The 22096-nt window shown below is 36.2% G+C and overlaps 1 protein-coding gene across 4 annotated transcripts in view; it reads left to right on the top strand.

The window, feature by feature from the left end:
• LOC142339130 (solute carrier family 12 member 7-like) overlaps positions 1-22096 on the top strand; it is a 76796-nt gene that overhangs the window by 14156 nt on the left and 40544 nt on the right. For 3 of the 4 annotated variants that reach the window (XM_075388877.1, XM_075388875.1, XM_075388878.1), the window contains exons 3-9: positions 5770-6053; positions 6269-6412; positions 13336-13390; positions 18559-18689; positions 18998-19242; positions 19475-19728; positions 20015-20315. In XM_075388877.1, the coding sequence (XP_075244992.1) occupies positions 5770-6053; positions 6269-6412; positions 13336-13390; positions 18559-18689; positions 18998-19242; positions 19475-19728; positions 20015-20315 (1414 nt within the window). Of the gene's footprint in view, positions 1-464; positions 629-5769; positions 6054-6268; positions 6413-13335; positions 13391-18558; positions 18690-18997; positions 19243-19474; positions 19729-20014; positions 20316-22096 lie in introns of those variants that run through there. The other variant, XM_075388879.1, reaches the window with a different exon arrangement.

The following is a 22096-nucleotide window of genomic DNA, read 5'->3' as shown; positions in this document are numbered from 1 at the left end:
CTTGAACGTCCTCAGTATGTGTGCCAATTGTTTGGGGATTGAGATTGAAGTTGTTCTTCAAGTAGCTCGCCACTACCAGATGTTTTAACTGTTTTCTTTCTTGCTTTCTTGTTTGTTTTTTTGGCTAGATACCCCGTGTGTGTTTTTTGTGTATTTGTGTGTATATATCTATGCGCATCTTCAGTTGTCCGCTCCAATGCCAATTTAATTCCATTCATTTTCATTCGTGCGCACTTAATGCGATGGAAACTATTGTTACGAAGGGATTATTTTGTGGAGTTTTTGAAGCGAAACAGAATCATTTGCGTCATGGAGTTGAAGCGTCGTCATTAAAGGACAATTTAATTGCCTAGACGAGAGGACAATTTTGTTGCGAAAATCTTCCCCCCCCCCCCCCCCCAACCCTCTCTATCTCTTTCTAGTTATACCTAGCAGTAGTCGTTCATTCAATTTACCTTTGCCGCCACTACTCATTCCTCAATAGTTAGCACTCCAACTTCAATAAGAACGAACAGTTTTAGCTCCTTACTGTCTGTGCGCTATCATGTGTTACATATTTGTTATCTAAGCATTGTGAACGAATTCAAGTTGAACTCCGACAGTAGGACGCGGGATATGGGACTTTCAGGTAAATGATATCGATTGCTCAAATCTTTGATAACGCTAATTTAGGTCTTCAAATGTAAAATGCGCGCTTCACTTGTCTTGACTAAAAATTACCAACAGATAGAATAGGAAACGACGGAGTAGTACATTAAGTTGTTTATTGGTCGAAAATGAAAGTCTCTAAGTTTAAGTGTTGTCCTGTCGGTCTTTTTAATGCAAATTTTATTTAGTTATCTTTTCCTAAGTTGCCGGCCGGCTAATGCAGTTTTGATACTTTTGCGTGATGTAATTACCTCAGTGTCTCTTCTGACGTCAGTTCCACTGACTTGAGTTCTAATGGGACGCAATTTGCTGGGAAAACTGCAATTCGTTTCTCAGAATTCAGGCTATGTCTGAGAGACATATATTCATTGTGTGAGTTTGACTCCTTCCCCCTCCCCTCCCAACACCACTTCCTCTCACACTCCACCACTTCACCTCATTTCGCCCGTAACCCCGCACGCTCGCCCCACCTCCCCATCAGTTAAGCTGAAGCTAGCCTCGCAACTAGCTGCTGACGAAGATAACCGCTCGCCAGTTGTTTGGAAGCGGTTCGCTCGACGTTAGTTGGTTTATCAACTTTTTCGAACAATTTCGTGGTTGTGCTCGTTTTTTCTTGGATAGTAATTGTTTTCCAGTGAAATGGTCGTAACTTTACATTTATAAGAGCTTCATTTTGAGCATTTCCAATGCGTAGTAGTTTTTGTTTCTCAGTTCTTTTGAAACTCATGTCCATCAAGGATTAAAGTTAATCGGTTCTGCTGGGACGTATCCAAGTAATTTTGCTCTTGTTTAGCGTCTATATTGGCCAAGTTTAATGAGTAGAATAACGCGTCAAGTTTCCTTGAACAATTCAGTTTCTGTGATAATTTTGTGTCTTGTTTACTTAAATTGCGTCTAATTAGTTAACTTGAACTTAATGGCAGACTCGTACCCTAATTATGGGGTTATACGTTAAGTTCAATAGTATAACTATTAAATTATAAATAGCGTAGTTTGGCTTTGGGTATAATTTAATTGGGTATTGTGGCATTGGGTATTTTGGCACATTGGGTATTTTGAAATTGGGTATTATGGCATTGGGTATTATGGTATTGGGTATATTGTTCTGACACCATGATTGTCTTGTTTCTCGTCGACAATTTTTGCATCTGTAAATAATGCTTATTGATCATTAGAAAATTGTGGATGCCGAAAAGGTACGAGTTTCGCGTTTGTTCAAAGAAAATTGTAACTTCGACAAGCCCCACCAAAATGGATACAAATGTAGTGAAGCAACACAATTGAATTAATTTCAGTTACTGGAAATATTTTCATTTGCTCTCAAAAAAAGTTTGTAGAAATTTTATGTTCTGATGGTTTCTTTATGCGATCTATTGCACTGTCATTTATAAGAGCTTCATGTTGAGCATTTCCAATGCGTAGTAGTTTTTGTTTCTCAGTTCTTTTGAAACTAATGTCCATCAAGGATTAAAATTAATCGGTTCTGCTGGGACGTACCCCAAGTAATATTGCTCATGTTTAGCGTCTATATTGGCCAAGTTTAATGAGTAGAATAACGCGTCAAGTTTCCTTGAACAATTCAGTTTCTGTGATAATTTTGTGTCTTGTTTACTTAAATTGCGTCTAATTAGTTAATTTGAACTTAATGGCAGACTCGTACCCTAATTATGGGGTTATACGTTAATTTCAATAGTATAACTATTAAATTATAAATAGCGTAGTTTGGCTTTGGGTATAATTTAATTGGGTATTGTGGCATTGGGTATTTTGGCACATTGGGTATTTTGAAATTGGGTATTATGTCATTGGGTATTATGGTATTGGGTATATTGTTCTGACACCATGATTGTCTTGTTTCTCGTCGACAATTGCATCTGTAAATAATGCTTATTGATCATTAGAAAATTGTGAATGCCGAAAAGGTACGAGTGAGTTTTGCGTGTGTTCAAAGAAAATTGTAACTTCGACAAGCCGTACCAAAATGGATACAAATGTAGTGAAGCAACACAATTGAATTAATTTCAGTTACTGGAAATATTTTCATTTGCTCTCAAAAAAAGTTTGTAGAAATTTTATGTTCTGATGGTTTCTTTATGCGATCTATTGCACTGTCATTTATAAGAGCTTCATGTTGAGCATTTCCAATGCGTAGTAGTTTTTGTTTCTCAGTTCTTTTGAAACTAATGTCCATCAAGGATTAAAATTAATCGGTTCTGCTGGGACGTACCCCAAGTAATATTGCTCATGTTTAGCGTCTATATTGGCCAAGTTTAATGAGTAGAATAACGCGTCAAGTTTCCTTGAACAATTCAGTTTCTGTGATAATTTTGTGTCTTGTTTACTTAAATTGCGTCTAATTAGTTAACTTGAACTTAATGGCAGACTCGTACCCTAATTATGGGGTTATACGTTAAGTTCAATAGTATAACTATTAAATTATAAATAGCGTAGTTTGGCTTTGGGTATAATTTAATTGGGTATTGTGGCATTGGGTATTTTGGCACATTGGGTATTTTGAAATTGGGTATTATGGCATTGGGTTTTGTGGTATTGGGTATATTGTTCTGACACCATGATTGTCTTGTTTCTCGTCGACAACTTTTGCATCTGTAAATAATGCTTATTGATCATTAGAAAATTGTGAATGCCGAAAAGGTACGAGTGAGTTTTGCGTGTGTTCAAAGAAAATTGTAACTTCGACAAGCCGTACCAAAATGGATACAAATGTAGTCAAGCAACACAATTGAATTAATTTCAGTTACTGGAATTATTTTCATTTGCTCTCAAAAAAAGTTTGTAGAAATTTATGTTCTGATGATTTCTTTATGCGATCTATTGCACTGCCGATTTTTTTTCTGGTATGTATCTCCTCAGTCGCTTGTTATTATGCTCCTTTTTTACTTCGTCGGATTCGTTACTCTTTAACCTAATTTTGTCGCAATTTAAAATGAACAATTTTGATATCAAAAAATTTAATCAAAAAGAACAGGTATAGACCCATTTTTAACAGAAGCCCTGTTTTAGATGCCTGGTACTTGAACTTTGCTCTAATTGAGTTATCAGATCTAATGTTTACTGGTTTTTATGCTAATCGCTGTTTCCTCTCATTAAGAAGGAGTTTGCTCAACGACAAAATAAAAAAAAATCGCATGCACTTGTGTAGCTTGTGTATAGCCAATCAATTTTTTTCGGTTCTTGTTTCATGCTCAATCAGGGTCATGGAAGCATTGGCGGCTATTTTTCAAGCAATCTCCCAGTATCTTTTCGTCTGATCACCAAATTTTGTCCCTTTTTCTGTTGGTAAAGGGTATAAACCCTAGGGCATTAAAAGTTGCTGAGCAATTCTCGTGGAGCCTTGCTAGTCTAATAATGCGACTCAACGAAACAGTTGAAAAGACATAATGTACGACGTTCAGGGAAGTTAGTTTGAGTCTGATCACATACAATCTATCCATTCCTAACCATTACCCAATCTGGTAGATAACCATGACTTGTTCATTAGATTGAAACGGAGAATTGAAGCAACGCCAGCGGAAGCGGAAAATTTTTAGAGAAAAAATTTGCAAAGAACCACTACAAGAGACAGTCGAATAACGTTTAAATTTTTGGAGTGGCTCTATTGTCGCAAAGTGTCCGTACATTTGTGGACTTGCGAAATCATAAATTTTTGAACAAGAATGGAGAAACCTCTGCCGTTAGCTTGTTTGCATTATAGTTTGATACTTTTGTTTCAGAAAGAATTTTTTTCATAAACCCGGTAATTATATATGTGACACCGTTTTTGTGTAATCAGTTGGCTTCACTTAATTTACTTGATGCCTAAATCACTGCAATAATATCTGTGTATATCATTCTTCTGTGCTGCTTCTGTTCAGGTTGGTTCTCAAAATAACTTGCTAGTCATTTAATCTGAAAAATTATTCAATTTGAATTTCAATCCTTACAAATCAATTATTGTCTTGGAGAGATACCAGTTGACCTTACCACATCTTGAAGCAAAACAAGTTAAATGAAATTCAGCTTTACAGTAATTCATGTTCTCTTAGTTTTAAAAAGTTTTAGGCTAAATTAAGTTTTCGTTTGAGCTGCGATTAGTGAATGTCACGAGACAAAATTAAGCGATTCTCTTAATTGGTGCGATATTTATTTGCATTCAACTTCCATGAACTTATTGATCAACAAATAATGGTCTTGCACCCATATTCTGCAACTTTTCAACAATTGCACTAACTGTTTGTTTTATTCTCTAATCTGGATATCTTCATTTTAAGCCAACATATTGTCGAGCCTAGGCGGCCCTCTGATAATAAAAGATATGTTTGACAAAGTTTGTGCTGCAGATCAAACGTCTTTAATATTTTAAGTCTTCCGTCTTAAATTTGCGGGTTTTTTGCAACTTATTAGGAGTAGAATTAAATTTTCGACATTCGCTGTTCAAAGTCAAGACCTATATAACGTATTAAGTTCATTTATTTCTCTCTGAATTTGAAGCGTGGGCTGAAAGAGAGGTCAACGTTCTGGCGCAGTGAGAATTTGACAGTTTTGAGATTACCAATTCATGCCGATTTAAATCGTAGTGAATGCTGCTCTTCGATTTTATCAGATGGAATCTGTTTGCGTTTGAGATGAACGCACCGCACCTTACTCGCAGTTCGGCTGTCGCTTTATTGTCGCCGACCGGTCATCGTTCTCTCTTCAAATCCGAACGGTAAACTCTAAGGAAGATATTTAGAGTACTGGAATTTGTATATTTCAAGGAATGCTATGGACGATTTCTACCTCGTTCCATACGCAACGTGTGTTTAAAGGATGAGCTCCGTTTGATAATTACGATGGTATTACGTCAGATTAAGTCTTGGAATGACAAAGTCACATGCCGTAAATCAGTTTATTTCGTTATCAGTTGACTTTCAAATCTCAATATTTTGGTCAAAGTTTGTTCTCAAGTTTTAGAAATTTTGATTGCGTACAACCGACTTGCTTGATTTGTTTTTATTTGAAGCATTAAGAAAGCAGAACTCTTCAGATTTTGAAAAAGTTTGGCATCGCAGTTTAAACTAAGAACTGCAAAAATGAAGCTTCTGAACAGCCATAAGTTTTCGACAATGCGGCCGTGTTTAGACGCTAAAACGAATGGAAGCGCTGCCACTGACGGGTTGGCCACGGGAATGGGCGGAAACCCGGCTCCGGGTTCCTTCAAACAGCCCTCACATGCAAAAGCGATAGCACTGTACGAAGAGGAAGCGGAACATCGTCCTATGGTCGCCTCAATTCTGTCCCACTTGATAGATTACAGCTCTACTGTACAGAATGTCTCTACTAGGAAGACGGAAACCCTGGAAAAGGCCAACAATGATGCGACTGGTAATCAACAAGCACCCGTGCCAAAAGTACAGTCTAAAAGGGTTAGTGTTGCCTAACTATTTTAGTTTACCATTCTACATTTTACGATTTTAATTGTAGTTTGCCCAAAATAATTGCTTTGCCTAATGATAACGACACCTGAAGTTCTGAAGAAAACAGTGAAAAACGATCTGTGGTAAATCTATCGTGCGAATACTTAAAAGAAGGTAGTGTTGAAGGTACAGATTTTCCTCAGTTATTAAACCTTTGGTTTCAGCCACAGCTGGGCACAGTGGTTGGTGTGTACTTGCCTACCATGCAGAATATATTTGGTGTGCTACTCTTTCTCCGTTTGGCGTGGATAGTGGGCACAGCTGGAGTGTTCCAGGCGTTTGCCATTGTTCTTCTGTGTTGTTCTTGCGTAAGTAACTCTAGATCATATCTCTAACTGAAGCAATTGTAGGTTTATAACTCCCTATCATTCAACCGTCAGAGTAATTTAAGTTATCGTGATGAGTTGTCCAGATGTGGTATCATTTCTGAGACATTCAACTTTTAGAAAGGTTATGCTGATGTATTACAATGAATTATTGCTGAAAAACGGTGTTCCAGCTTATGGCAGGACAATCCTAGTCAAAAATTTTGATTTCGCATTAGATGAAGTTAGTTAAAGTTAGCATTAGTTGATTTAGCTAAACAAAAAAGATCCTGAAGTTTTTTTATTGCTCCCCAACCAAATTAGTAGCAGTTATGATTGTCCTGTTGGTCTCTTTTATGCGATTTTTTGTACAACCTACCTCAAAAACGGGATAAACTGGTAAAGACCGGAAGACATTCAGTTCTCGTAGAGCCTTAGAGATGCGTTTCATCGAAATTGTTTGAGACATAAAGTCATAGTCTAAAGGGCGTTTCTTTATAGCATGAACCTGAACCACTCTCACTTTCCTGCCGCTCTCACCCCTCCCCCCTTTCACCCTCCTGCTACTAATTTCACCCATAACCCGTCACACTCAAAAAACTCCCTTTCTTCAATTGAGCTTAAGCTAATTTCTCAAAGCTGCAGCTAGCTACTGACGGAGCCAACCGCTCAGAACTTTTAAGTAGTACTTAGGTACAGTTATATCTTTGGCGTGGCAAAATTTCGCGTACGTAGCATTAAGGAGGCTCTGTGCTCACTATCTCTGAATAGCCTGTTTCAATGGAATTGTTTTATATGCCTTGACCCTGAATCAAATTATCAGTAAAATTTTTAGGTTTAAGAAAGATGCTTGTGCGAAACTTTGAAATGTGTTGAAAGTTTTTCGGAATATCTCAGGGTAAATGTTAACAATCCGTGGAAACTTTGCGTTGTTTTATAGATTTTTGGCTTAAAAAAATTTTTGTTTCTGGTTCTTAATAAAAGTTTCCTTTTTTGGCAATTAAACCTTTGCATGATTTCTATTTTCATCGTTTGAGACTAATGTATAATTTCTGGGTAATGGGATTTTTGTCCATTTGTCGGAAAATAGATTTATACGATGCCATTATAACTTCTTTGGTCATAGTAAAAGTACACGTAAATGATCTACGTTGAGGACAATTTACTATTTCTGGGCGAGGCGTAAAAATTATTAGATGATAGATAAGGTGACGTAGGATGAACAGACAAAAAATTGAAACGCTTGTCAAGCGTTTCAATTTTTTGTCTGTTCATCCTACGTCACCTTATCTATCATCTAATAATTTTTACTCCTCTTCCAGAAATAGTCAATTGTCCTCAACGTAGATCATTTACATGTACTTTTACTATGACCATAAAATTTATATAGGCGAAGTTATTTCTTTATTTTCATGGAGTAAACTCAACTTGAAATCGAATTTGGACGTTAAGTTTAGTAACTGCGTTGTATATAACTTGTATTTGTGTATTCCTGTGTTGTTTACGGAATATTTTTCCTGGTCAAATTTCGTAGAATCGTATTTAGGCTAGTTGCTCGTGAACAAACATTGAATCTATTTTTGTAGTCTTGTGTCTTCTTAATGTTGTCTTCTCAAAGTTTTTGTTGACCTTCATTTCTTTTCTAGTTTACTTTCCTGTCTTATTGAATTTCATTCTCAAATTTGAGCAGTTGACCTCAAATAACGGCATTTTAATACTGATAGTCAGATGAACTTGTGCCGAAATTGTTTCGGCCTCTTCATTTTGAATCTAATAGTGGTCTCTAATAGCCTTCAATTACGTCATTAATTGCTCTCGAACAAAGTTTTTAGCAATTATATTAGTCTTGTTGGTCTTTTTTACGCGATTTTTCGCTTGACCGATTTTTTGTCTGACTCATTTGACTTTTCGTCCTCAAAAACGGGATGAACAGGTAGTGCCCAGCGGGCATTAACTTCTCTTAGAGCCGTTCAGTCCACTAGTCTCCAAGTTTGCGATTCACAGAAACTTTTTTGGAGACATATTTATGGCGTGAAGGTTGAGCCCCATCATCCCCCGCTGCGCTCACCTCACGCCCCTTCAATTAAGCTAAAGTGAGTCTCACTAAACCGTGGCTAGCTACTGATGACGCCAACCGCTCGCCGGTCGTTTGGGAGCTGTTCGGCCGACGTCAGTTGGTTATGTTTTGAAACCACTAGTGAGCTAAATCCACTTGAAGGAGTTATGCATTTTTACATAACAGGGAAGAGTGAAATTGAAGCTTAAGAAAAAGCTTTTAAGATTGAAGCTAATTGGATTTGTTTTTCCAATATTTACGTAGGTGTTGCTTTTCATGTCTTTGCTCTTATTCGGGAGTTTAATTGTAATATTAATAGAATGTTAATGGAAATTTTAATATTCAAAATTAATTTTACATTGAGATATCACTAGGAAGCAATTTTTGTGGTTAGTAAGGGGTGTGTAAATTGCTCTCATTCAGTTTAATTGCCCTTGAAAGAAGTAAATATTGCTGTAATTATTTTAAACCTATTGTTCTTCTATGCATTTTTGGCTTTACCTTCTCGCTTTTCTTCTTGAACATTCTTCCGATGTCACTTCTCGAATTTATTTTGAATGCTTGACTTTTGCGTGAGTTAAATTGCTCTCATTCAGAAATTAAGCTGTTGCTGAGACCAAAGCGATTGTAATATACGAAGTTGCAAGGAGTTGTTTGTCGAGTGGTTAATGCTTCAATCTACAATGTCGGAGATCGCGGGTTTCAAACTGTGCCTAGTCATTTTTTTTGGAATCAGAATGTATGTATCCTAGTCATTTTTTTTTGGAATCAGAATGTATGTATATAGGCTAATCCCCTCGGAATTAAATTACCCCACCTGTCGTTCGAGAGCAATCTGTCCGAATTGAGTCTGTTTATGTTTAATAGCCGCCGTCCGCTTCTCAACGACTCTTATTTAGCCGCTCCTTTTTTTAATTCGCTTTACTTGTTGATCACGTTTTTCGTTTTACATAAGTCACGATTCTCACGCTGTTTCAACTGAATGGATTTTAAATTCTTTCACGTATTGAATTACGTAATGCAGTGAATACGGTCAAAGTCTAAAGAACAAAATCAAAAGAAACGGCGTATACATATCAAGCCCAGTCATTAAGTCATAATGCATTAGGTTATCAATGTTCATTAAAGCGATTGTTAGCTGACATTAGTATTATGCTTTAGTGCCTTCAGTTTAGAAGCTGAATTTAGTAATTTCAGAATTTAATGGAATATGCAGAATTTGCTCACCAATAATAACACTGACACTTAGAAAAATTCTGTCAATTTCTCTTAAATTTTTTCTTTTTTTGCAATCAAGTGGGTCAATGGCGGCTATTTTCCGGCTATATTTGTTTTTTGAGCTCGAGGGTCCAGAAGTTATTATTTCTTGAATGATGTTTAAAGCAATTATTGTAAAAATGTTTGTCTTTTTTATGCAAAATTTTTGTTCTCACTCCGAAGTAAAGTAAAAACTTTAGAGTGAAAAATCACCTGTGCCTGATAGCCGAGTGGTGAATGATTCTGTCGAGGACTCGAGGGGGCTTGGGTTCGAATCCGGTTTAAACGATACTTGCGCACCCATAAACAAAAATGTATCTAGGCTACAGCCCTTGAATTAAACTGACCCGCTTGTCGTTCGAGAGCAATTTGGCTGACATTAGTCGGTTTATGTTTTGATTTTTTGCATTTTCATCTACACAATACGCTCGGGCAGCAATTAGCTTCAGGAAGAATTCGCAGATTTTCGGAAAAACATGTTTACTGACTGTATTGTCTGCGTTTTTAAATTCATATTCACATGATTTTGAGAAGAGCGAATCACACGTACTGTGAATAGATGAAACGGTATTTAACTGAACTCTTGCAGCTTCAAAGTGGATTTTTTTAATGGGTTTGAAAATATAAGTTTGACTCACTTGAAGAGATGTGATAATTTAAAATTTATTCTGCTTTGTAATATGTTCTTTCCCTTTAGGCGTTGCACGCTTCTTTAGTTCTCATAGATATATAGAAATGAAGCATCTTTTGTGATGCAACATTAACCCCATTGTGTGTTTCATTCAATATTAATAAATGCTATCTTGAAAGCTTGTTCCATTATCGCTGCGTGGTCCCGCTTCTATTAAATTGCACGCCCCAAGTAGCAGCACGGTACGATACCGAAAACTAATGAAATGAATGCTATCCAGTTTGCATTCCCCCTGGGTAATGTGTAATATAATAGTGGCCAACTGCTGATGAATGGAGGGCAAAATTAATGTTGATGTTGCTATTTGGAGGCGACTTTGCTACCATTCCTTGAACCTAATTCCTTACACACGGCGACCTCGCAGTTCAAACTTACGGTGTTTGAGGGGCAACGAAATGGGAAAAGTTTGTCAAATGTATTTCCACTGAGATGATAACAAGCGGGGGAGATTTTTACCTGATTAGCTTGGAGTGCTTTTCTGTACCTCTGTTGTTCGTGCGTTCATGTCAATTTGATGGTTTGGATTGTAAATTATAACTAAATTTGTTACGTCACCAATCAATTGCACTTGTGGCTGGCATTGAATTTACCTTTCCTCCCTGATTGCATTATAAATTAGGGTTTTATATATTGGATCGCCCCCGTGCCCGCGGCACAAATTTGGCCATATCATATGATGCCTTCCTTAATATACTAAGCGTACTAAATAGTCATAATGAAAAAAAGATTGAAACTGTATAACGCATGTCATCGAAATATGAAATTAAAGTTATTATTAGGAATTACGCTTTCATTCTGATTTCTCTATGGATTTCTTCAATACGCTTTAATTTTTGTGAAGCAAATGCCAATTTGGTGCGAACTGATTTCTGCCTGAGCAATTGCACGAGAGGTTAATTGCCTGCTTTAATTTTATATTCCCCCAAAAATACTAAAAAGTAGTAGCACAAGAATGCTGTAAAAAGAGCCTTTGATTTGTAATGCTTTTACTTGCTCCTGAAGAGTTTGCTTCGGTTTTAATTGATCGAATTTTTTGGTCAAGCATTTGTTTAAGTTGCAGTTTTCTCTCAAGAACAAAGTGAAAGAGTGTTGTTTTTGAGCCAATTGTCTGAACTCATTGTGTGCTTAAGCAGAATTGGAGAATTTGAGCTGATTTATTTTAAGGGCAGCAAAATTAAAAGGGAAACGTTTTAATGAGAATATGCCTTTCCGAGATCAAGCTTTTTGATGTTCTTGACTTCTAATGAATGATAAGCGAGAATTTCTTGTAAGTTTAGCTCTCTAACGATAAATTAAGGCACCAACAGCTTCTCAAAACTTGTTTCACAATTATAAAATGGTAATTAGATCTATTCTGCCGCCCTTTAAATTAATGAGAATACCCCCCCCCCCCCCCCAACAGGAGTGCTATTTTTTACATGGTAACGTGCTATACGCATAATTAGTAGCTGTGGTGGGGGGGGGGGGGGGCAAAACCGCCGTACTGGTAGGTGGTCAGATTTAGATAATTATTCTTGTACATTCGGGTTACATTCCTGGGGTAAATCTGCCGGTATTTGATTGCTTTAATGCAAGTTTTACTCAGAAATTGTTTTTGATTTGGTCAAAGTCGCCATTTTTCACTTTTATAAGTATTCTGTAAGAAATGAACTTAAACTCCACTTTCTAACCGTTTAGCACAATTTGGAATCCAAGTTTTTTTGCGAGACTAATCTTTTATTATTGTTAGTTTTGTAGACTAATAAATATTAAGCTTGAAGCGTTCCTTTAGTTCAACCGGTTCTGCATATTATTTATTTTCTTAATCGGGCCATTGAGTTGTTTAGTCTGAAGCTACCATTTTGCAGCCGTCTTTTTAAGCAGTTCATAGGCTGTGTAGCTTACAGCTCCATTGGTTCGTTGTTGAAATATGCATAGACTAGACACGGTTTAAGTTTGTGACCGGGTTTTAAATGTGTAAATTAAGACCAGACAATTCCCAGGAGTAAAGCGCGAGGCTAACTGTTGACGTCTGTCTTTGCAGGAGTGTGCGAAGCTCACATGCAATTTGGAATTGCTAATCTTGTCAATCTAAGTCCTGACTCTCTTCGGGGGATTAGCTGACCGTGGCACTTGAGTCGCCCTTTAGTTAGTCCCAGACAGGTTTATCAAATCAGGAAAAGGTGAACAAATTAGCCATTGTTAAACCACTTTAATAGGATTTATTTCCTGTTGAATCTGTTCTTACTGTTTCCTGAATTTGAATGGGATATTATTGTAAACAGCATCTCATTGTTGTATGTGCAGTTTCGAAGTGGTGTTCAAAAGCTCTGACGAATGAGACCTTTAAAAACAAAAGGTTTTAACAAAATAAAAATATCATTTTCAAGTTTTGATAAAGTATTGCGAAATGAAAATATTCTTGAGACCGAGTTGTGAATCCAAGCAGCTGCGTAAATATGGCCTCGCCGTAAAGAAACACTAGAAACAATATTCTTTTGTAATTATTTATCATATTGTCTGTCTATCGTCATGTTTTCAAAATATTCGTGAACCAAGCGAGGTATTTTTCCTGTGCTCTTTTTTCAATTGCCCACGGACGAAGTTTGAAGCATTTATTGTATTCATGGGTGTCTTTTTCAGACCTGTTTGCTTGACTTTGATAATTTATTCTAGAATATTCTCTCAGCGATTTGACCTTTCATCCTGAGGAACGGGGTAAACTGCTAAATACCGAGGGTATTAATACTGTGTAACTCTTTGAGACTTTGTAGGCTCTAAATTTATGAGCATCGAAGCTGCCTAGGAAGCCGAACTTCATGATTTATCTAACTTCATGAAGTTACAACCTAAGCCGAATCTTCGCCTGTCGTTCGAGAGCAGTTCGTCCGACGTTAATCGTTTTAAGTTTCTTTTCATGAATGTTGGTTACTTTTGTTTCAGACTATGCTGACTGCGATATCCATGAGCGCCATTGCAACCAATGGATATGTCCCTGGTAAGTCAACTTTTATTGATGGGAGTTTAAAAATTATAATTTCACTCCCCCTTCACTCACCCTTTTAGTACGCTGTGTGAACGAACTTTGGCCGGTATCCAATTTAGAGGTGGCAATAGCCTTGACCATTAACATTTTAAGGGTGTAATTATATTAAAAATAGACGCTTATGTTGCACAGAGGTGTACGAAGGACTTCTGCTAAGTCTAGTTACATTTTTCTGAGAAAGCGAATTTATGTATGTCGTTAGGGATTTAAAAGTTGTGCATTTGCGGGGCTCAAAGTGAAACATACACTTCAAAGCTGTCAAAAAACAAGTTGCAGCACCTGCTTGAGAGAACATGCATTCTTTGTGCCATGACATTGTTCACATGCGTGTTCACTTAAGTCCTCTCGCATAAGTTGGTATTCTGATGAGCCTTCTTAATGCATTTACAGCCTCCTAAATCCTTCCCAGAAACGATTAAAGCAAAATAAAATCCAGATTGCATGTATTCTTTTGTTAGACAGAGCCAGCTAGAGTACAATAAAAAGCAAGCAGGAAATCTTACAGCCTTTCTTTTGAACACCTTTTTATTTTGAAGGGTCATAAATCAAATATACATTTTCCATTTTTGAAGCGAGCTCTGTTCCAACTAAGGAAGCATTTTACTGTTGTGCTGTGTGGCGCAGGGGTTAATAAATGCGTTAAATAAATAAGGGAAGAGTTAACGAACTTAACTCAAGCGTCTGGTTTTCTAAGCGCAAATGCAGCCGGCCTGGGCTGGTTTTAAGGACTGGATTAATCCAGTGCATGCAAATTATATGAAGCGTGTATTCTTCATATTATTAAGGAAGAACTTCAAGTTACCACAGACGGACGTGTTTACTATCCTTTATCGGTTTGAGTTACGAGTGGAGGTCTGTTTTATATACTGAAGTTTTCAAGCGTGAAATTCTAATGTAGAGAAACGAGAAAGGCTAGAGAATAGACTGACCGCTTATAGTTGTGCGTGTGTGAGTCTGAAAAATTCCTGTTTTTGTCATTAGAACAAAATGTGGACCATTTCTTAACTGGCGCCGAAATTTTTGCCTTACCACTCAGCCAAGTTTAGGCAAGTTTAGAACATATGAAATGAAAGGATGATGGGTAATGTGCGTTGGCACCTCATGTTCTATGTGGTCGTGGCAAAGAATTTATCAATTTGGTTAAAAAAAAGAAACTATCTACACTTTGATGCCAAAAAGCGGAATAAACTGGAAAAGCCCGTAGGGCATTAATTGGCTTAGCAGCTCTCCTATAACCTTGCTCCTTACGAGTCGCTAAGTATCAGATTCATCAAAACTATTTTGAGGACACAATTTCAGGGTGTGAAGTGCGGTTCGTAGTCTTAAAAGTTTGACCCCCTCAGTCACCCTCTCCCCCACTCACCCCACATCCACTCATTCCCCGCCATTCACCCCCAGACAAAATGTTAGTAAACGATGTTTTAAAAGATCAGGAAAATCCACTGGAAAGCATCAGAGTTATTCATCACTTATCCTGCAACGATACAATTTGCAGGAGTACAGTCCTACTAATTCTTAAAAATATGGAGTTTTCTCAAAAAAGGGTACACAATAGTCAGTGTTTTCCACAAACATTGATCAAAAAATACGGAAATTGATTCTTAGGTATCCCAACTTTGAGATCTTGTTTTCGAGACATCTTCGAATTAGCGATTTGAAGTAGCAGAGAACAGACATGTTTTGGGAACTTTAGTAGAAAAGGCGTTTGAAGTTTGGAACTAAATTAAAGCAAATGTGGTCAGAAACTTGTATAAAACCTATACAAACCGTTTAAGATTTTCACGTTTGAAATCTTAAACAACTTGAAGGAATTACTGGTCCGACCCCACTTGTGGGGGAGGAACTATATACTCAAATGGGTTTTTTTTTGTTCAGACAATCTCGGCCGATCGATATATTCATCGTAGAGAAATGCGAGTGGTATCATTAAAAAGCTCATCCAGCGTAGAATTCAAAATAAAAAAGTTTTATTTTTGAATTTCGTATTTTTTCGCGGATTTATTGAGGTTTAAAATTTTGTGTGAACACGTGATATTTGCATGATTTTGTTCACTTTTAGCGTAATTTTTGTTCAAATTAAGGCTTTTCTATAAAAATATTTCAGAATTACATACCACGCTACAAAATGAAACAATTTTGTGTTACCAATAGACCGATAAAACGGCTAGTTCTCGTCTCATGAAGAAGTTAGAAGTTTAAAATCAATAAAAAACTCTTGGAAAACTTTTATTTTTTTTTGGAAAAATTTTGTATTCATTTTTATTTTAAATCACTTATAGAGACTAGTCACTTTTTATAGTCAAAACTCATTTTCAGTCACATGATACCCACTGAACAAAAAATTCGTTTTCAAGGAATCGCCATTGTTTTTTTTGTCTTCGACTCTGAGTTTTCGAAATTTTTAATGAAATTTTGATTTTATTTTTGAGATTTTACTGAATTTTGGGAGTCCTATGGCATAGACTCGCTTACTAAAAGTGCAAATGGCTTGCTATTGTGCATTGGGTACCTATATAGTATTTTGAGTGGATAGCTAATGGCTGTTAAGACTTTAAAAATTAATTTTTTGATTTTTTGAACATTAACCGATATTTAACTTATTTTCATGAACAGTAAGTCAGTCTGAGTAATGACAGCAACCCCAATCTTTTTAATGCAACCAAATTTGATCTGGTAAGCGGTTTTATCTGCTAACTATTGGTTTTTGACTTCGGTAACACGAGTTTTCATAATTTCAAAAAAAATTCGGATTCTTTTTTGTAATTTTGGTTCCCTTTGAAATCTTATCTCTTTTTCCTAATATTGATAGTTTATAGTTTCCATTTTCTTAGAAAAGACGTTCAATGGATCATAGATAAAGTTTTGAGAGAAAAGAGTATGGTTTAAATGGCTTCGACAATTTCTTGTATTTCTGTTGAATTTTTATTTGTTTTTGGCTGTAATTGTTGTTGTTTTTATAATCATAGGACTTATTGTGATGTGTCATTGATGCCATATTGATAACAAACATCGTTGACTTCCCATTGAAGTATAACGTAGTGTCTTTTCTGACTTCCGTTGAAAAGTCAAGAATATAATGGTTAAGACTTTAAAATTAATTTTTTTTTTGGACATTGACCAATCTTAAACTTTTGTTCGTCAACTGTAAGTCAGTCCCAGTAAATGGACTTCCTTTTTTCGACTGCAACGAAAATGAATCTTTTAAGCGGTTTTCTTCTAATAATGGTTTTATGACTTCGAGGACACGAGTTTTCATATATTTTTTTTTCAATTTTTGATATTTTGTAATTTTGGTTCCCTTTGAAGTTTTGTTACATTATCCTAATATTGATAGTTCCCAGTGGTTTGGAGAACACGTCCAATGGATCATTTTAAAAGTTGTAAGAGAAAAAATTATTGTTTAACTGGCTTCGACACTTTGTTGCTTTTTTCTATTGAATTTTCGGTTTTTGCCTGCTTTTATTGTTGTTTTCATAATCATAAGACTTATTGTGATGTCTTATTGATGACTAAAGAATAACAAACATCCTTATCTTCCTATTGAGGCTTAATTTTGCGTATTTATTGACTTCCTGTAAGAGCTATTGTTCTTAGTGGCTGTTACGACTTTAAAAATATTTTCGAAATTTTCATTTCAATACCAACCATTTTTAAGCTTATTTTCATGATCTGTAAGTCAGTCTCAGTAATGACCACAGGACCCCCTCCTTTTTATTGCAACCAAAAGTAATCTGGTAAGTGGTTTTATCTGCTAACTATTGGTTTTATGACTTTGATGCCACTAGTTTTCAATATTTTTTAATATATTTTTTGGATAATTTTTTTGTAATTGTGGTTCCTTTTGAAATCTTATCTCATTATCCTAATATTGATAGTTCCAATTGGTTTATAGATGACGTCCAATGGATCATAGATAAAAAAGTTTTCAGAGAAACGCTTATGGTTTAAATGGCCTATTAAAAAAGAACGCCCTTGCTGTAAAAAAATTATATGATTAAATTAGGTACCTAAAGTTTTTTTTATTGGCTTCGACACTTTTCTCGCTCATTTTTTTTTAAATTGCTGTCTTTGCATGTTTTTAATTCTTCATTTAGTCGTAAAATTATTTTTCCATTGATATCATGTCGTAACTGATTTTTTTTGTTGGAGAATATGCGTTTTCATACAAGTTTTGTGAGTGGTCAATATTTGTGTTTCTTGTTGTCTACTTCTAGCACATTCGCTAAGAAAAATTCGTTTTTGCTTATTTTGTTGTTTGTTTTTTTTCCTTGTAGTCTTTCTAATGGCAAATCTTGTGAGCGCTGTAATGAGGCATGGTTTTATGCAATTCAATCAGCAGTTCAGTTGTGTAACGATTTTTTTAAACTCAAACATTTTTTTTTATTTCATCATTAGGTTGACAATTAAGTCAAAAATGTAGATGAGCTCGGGTCGGAACATCATGTGCGAACGCACATTAACGAGCATCCTTGTTGGCTTCATAGATAGATTGGATTTTTTCTTCATTTTTATCTTTTGTTGTTCTTATAACAGCACACAATGTTTTCTTTCACTTTTTTCACTCCACCTTTCAACTTGATGTTAGGAAGCTTAGTCAGAAAATATTTTGTTAGAATTAAATGAGAACTATGAACTGCATTTTTTGTATATTTGATTCAGAAATATCGTTTTAATCCCTCTCGAACGAAATTTGTGACCCAATGCTTCTGCCCCGTGGTTCTTTAATGCGATTTTTTGTACCATGAATTTTTGTCTGACCATTTTCGTCTGGTTGTCGAATTTTTGTGACTTTTCGCCTTGAGAAACCGATAAACTGGTAAATCTCGTGGGAGCTAAGTTGTTGAGAAGGTCTCTAAGAGCCTTACTAGTCTAAGTATGAGCAATTAACCGAATCTACTGAAGAGGCATAATTGAAGGAATCACGCTTTATAAATGTTTTATATATTTTTTCTGTTCTTTAATCCCAAATGGAGTTATGCGAGTCAATGGCGCCTATTTTTGCGGTAATCGTCCGGCTATCTTTTTTCAAGACCACTTTGGCATTCATTTTTCAAAGAGTTTAATGATACCAGTTCTGTATAGAATGTTTTATTGGGCATTTCATTGGGTTGTTGCTTCAGCTGGTGGCTCCTACTTCATGATCTCTCGTGCTTTGGGACCAGAGTGTGGAGGGGCTGTAGGAGTGCTCTTCTTTATTGGGACGTCGTTCGCTGCTGCCATGTACATCATCGGAGCCGTTGAAATCTTACTGGTCAGGCTGTTATTTAATTTTTAAATATAATCAGCTTGTTGTTATTGAACTGTAGATAAATTGTGCAATACTTTCAGAGCAGTCCCATATCCTATCAAAAACAGTTGTTGTGGACTAAAATTAAGGATAAAAATTTCAAAATTTGGAATCTTCAGTTCGTTTTTTTGTTGTTTTGATCAATTCATAGTTTTTTAGAAAAGACTTGATTTTTACAGATTAATTGGGACTTAAACTGTATATGCTAAAATGCTGTAAAAATCTTATTTGAACTAAATGTTATGATTAACTGGTGTACGTGTTGTTTTCAGACGTATATTTCTCAAGACATAGCCATATTCCGACCAATTGGTAACAGCGTTGAGGGTGTCTCAACAGAGATGCTGAACAACATGCGTGTGTACGGGAGCATGTTCCTAGTTGCCATGGCGACATTAGTGTTTGTGGGCGTGAAGTACGTGAACAAACTGGCCGGCCTGTTTCTCACTTGTGTCATCATGTCAATTCTTTGTATATACATCGGCTTCTTCACATCCTCAAATGTCGACTCGTCAAGGTTACTTATGCTCCTCGTAGTACTTCATGGTTGCTCAATGTGACAAATATCAATTAATGCGCAATATATGCCTCTCATAATAAATTAAATCTGTTACTTTTGAGCGTTTACAAAATTTTGGAAAAATATAGTCAACCACACCCCCTGAGCTTGTTTATGAGCACAAAGGACATTTCATAAACGTTCTTTACTTTATCTTCAAAGCAGTTTACACATATAATGCAAATTTCAGAGTGTGCATAATTACAACGGACGATCTGCCTGGCTTCGGTGGCAGAGAAATGCCGACTCTGATATCGCTATCCGGTCAATTTGACAAGTACGACTGCTCGTTCGACTCTTCACCCGACCACACGGGCCTTAACATTTACGACATGTACTGCTCTAACAAGACGGAGGAGGTGTGCTTTGAAGAGTTCCCCTTCCTTAAGGGAGACATCAGTATACAGTACGGGATTCCAGGCATCACGTCAGGGGAGCTACTGAGTATGTAGTTACTTTATATGATGCTTCCTTAAGTTTGTTGCTTTGGTTTTTATGGATTATTGCATTTCATGCGAAACAAAATAACAGTTAATAAATGGACTCAAATTTATTTTTGTTTGGTTCCAGAAATGATTTTTTTGCGAATTGCATGTTTTTTTTGCGATGAAAACCCGGTGATTTTAACATCAGCTTAATAACATTGAAGAGTAATGATTAGGAATTTGAATTGGGTTTTTAAAGCATTCTGACCCGCGAATGCCGGTAATCAATTTGTTGCTGTTTGCAGAAAATCTGGATTCATTTTATCGCCTCAAAGGTGAAATAATCCCAGGCATCGCAGAAAAAATAGCAACGAATACTGCATCAGTCAAAGCAGACATCACAACTTCAGCTATGATTCTCACTGGCATATTCTTCCCATCTTGTACGGGCATTATGGCTGGGAGCAACCGGTCTGGCGATTTGCGCAATGCGGCTGCCTCCATACCTATTGGAACCATTGGAGCTATCATCACCACGTCGATTGTGTATCTGTCATTTGTGCTGCTTTTCGGATCTGTGGCATCAGGAGCAATGCTGCGCGATAAGTAAGTTGACACATAATTGATGCATTCTGAATTTCCTGAAGAGTTTTTTGAAACAGATTAAGCGTAACACTGCCTGATCACATGTACACTTCTTTTAGTTTTAATAGCCGCCCACAGCTTCTCAGTCGGCTATTATAGCGCTCTTGTTTTTACCACTCAGAGTACTGGTGGAGCGTCTTTTTTATCGATAATTTGTGGAGTGTATTTAAAACAGGATGTAAAAATCAACGCCGCTCGTAAAAACTAAGTTTAAAGGTCGAACGACTGAACGAATTGAAGAGCAGAAAGAAGAGAGAGTGGTTTTCGGTTCATGTCGCGTTTTTGAGAGAAAGCGAGAAAAGTAGCTGTGAAAAAAATGTGCTGGGCGAGCAAAATAATTTGATCACGTGCGGCTTTTTCGAAGCAGTTTTTTTAGCTCTACTTTTTCCAGTAAAATGGTTGTTTTGAACCATCTTAATAATTGTTTGTTTGGAAGCATTTTTGGCCGTCTCAATCATATTAGAGTTCATTATGCAATGTTGAGCCATTTTTGTGATTTCGCCGCTTTGGACTTTTTTAAGCGGATTTTGTACTCTTTTTCATGTTTTTAGTGTCTCAATTAATTTTTTTGTAATTTTCAAGGGGTAATTTTTTTGTCTTCAATTAATTTTTATGTGGGCTTTTATGCCCTTTTGTTAACATTTGATGTTTGTTTTAGCTAAAGAGAACAGTCTAAATTTTAACAATTTTGTGCTTCATTTTTCTCTTTGGCAGGTTATTTTCGCTTAATTACCGTTTTTGCCTCTTTTTAAATACTGATTTTTTTATCTTGGGTTGGCTGTAGGGTTATTGTTACTAAGTGTTTAAAACAATTAAAGGTTTGTTAGCGCATATTTTCATTAAATAAAGCAATTCTGCTTTTATTATTTTTATTCCTTTCTCATATTTCAAGTGTTCTCCAGTGCGTTTGGATTTCGTGTTGGTGCAAAACGATTCAGCTGGAGCCTCTTCTTAAAATGTGCTGCAATCATCTGCTGAGACAGTTTTTGGAGAATTTAGTTTAAAAATTTACCAGGTTCCTTAGATTTTGTCCTTTCTTTCTTGCTCGGTTTTTCTCTGTTTTCGATTTATATCGCTTGTTTTTAATAGCCTCCCTCATCTTTTTAGCGAGCTATTGTAGTGGCTTTATGTTAATTCGTCCAACAAAAATTTGTTTCGCTTCAGATCACGGCTGTTTCAACTTTTTGCGTGAAGTATTTGTTGTCTTCTCTTGGGTAGTTTAAACATCGGTGAACCAGTTTTATTCAACAAAACTTGAGTACATTAGGCAATCTTACCAAAAATTGTGAATGTTATTGGAATCGAAACAATGAAGCTAATAGTTTTGCTAGTTTAATTAGTGGTTGGCTTGGTCATAAGTTAAGTTTTACTTCGAGTCGAATCCGGAGTCTTCCGGCTGTTTTTTTTACTTCGTCGAATAAAAATTTGTGTAGCTTTTTCTCATTTTGCCGCCTTTTCGACATATTGCATGAATTATTTGTTTAGGCTAGTTTCAATCTTTGCTCATTCTGCTCAAAGTGTTTTCAAACAGCAGTTGCTCAACAAAGAATCAAAAATGAACAGACTCAGTATCGAAAAACGAAATCAAAATTATAGACGTGATAAATCCTGAAGGCCTAGTTTTAGGTGCCCGCTACTTGAACTTTGTTCTTATAACTCTTGGTTACCATCTCTAATGCTTATTGGTTTTGGTACTAGCTTCTGTATCCTCTCAACAGGAAGCAAGAGTATGTCTAACAGGA

This window comes from Convolutriloba macropyga, chromosome 5 (assembly GCF_964194025.1).
Source record: "Convolutriloba macropyga chromosome 5, txConMacr16.3, whole genome shotgun sequence".
Lineage (NCBI taxonomy): Eukaryota > Metazoa > Xenacoelomorpha > Acoela > Convolutidae > Convolutriloba > Convolutriloba macropyga.
Note: the sequence above shows the minus strand (reverse complement) of the source record. Positions and strands in the feature narration are given on the sequence as shown.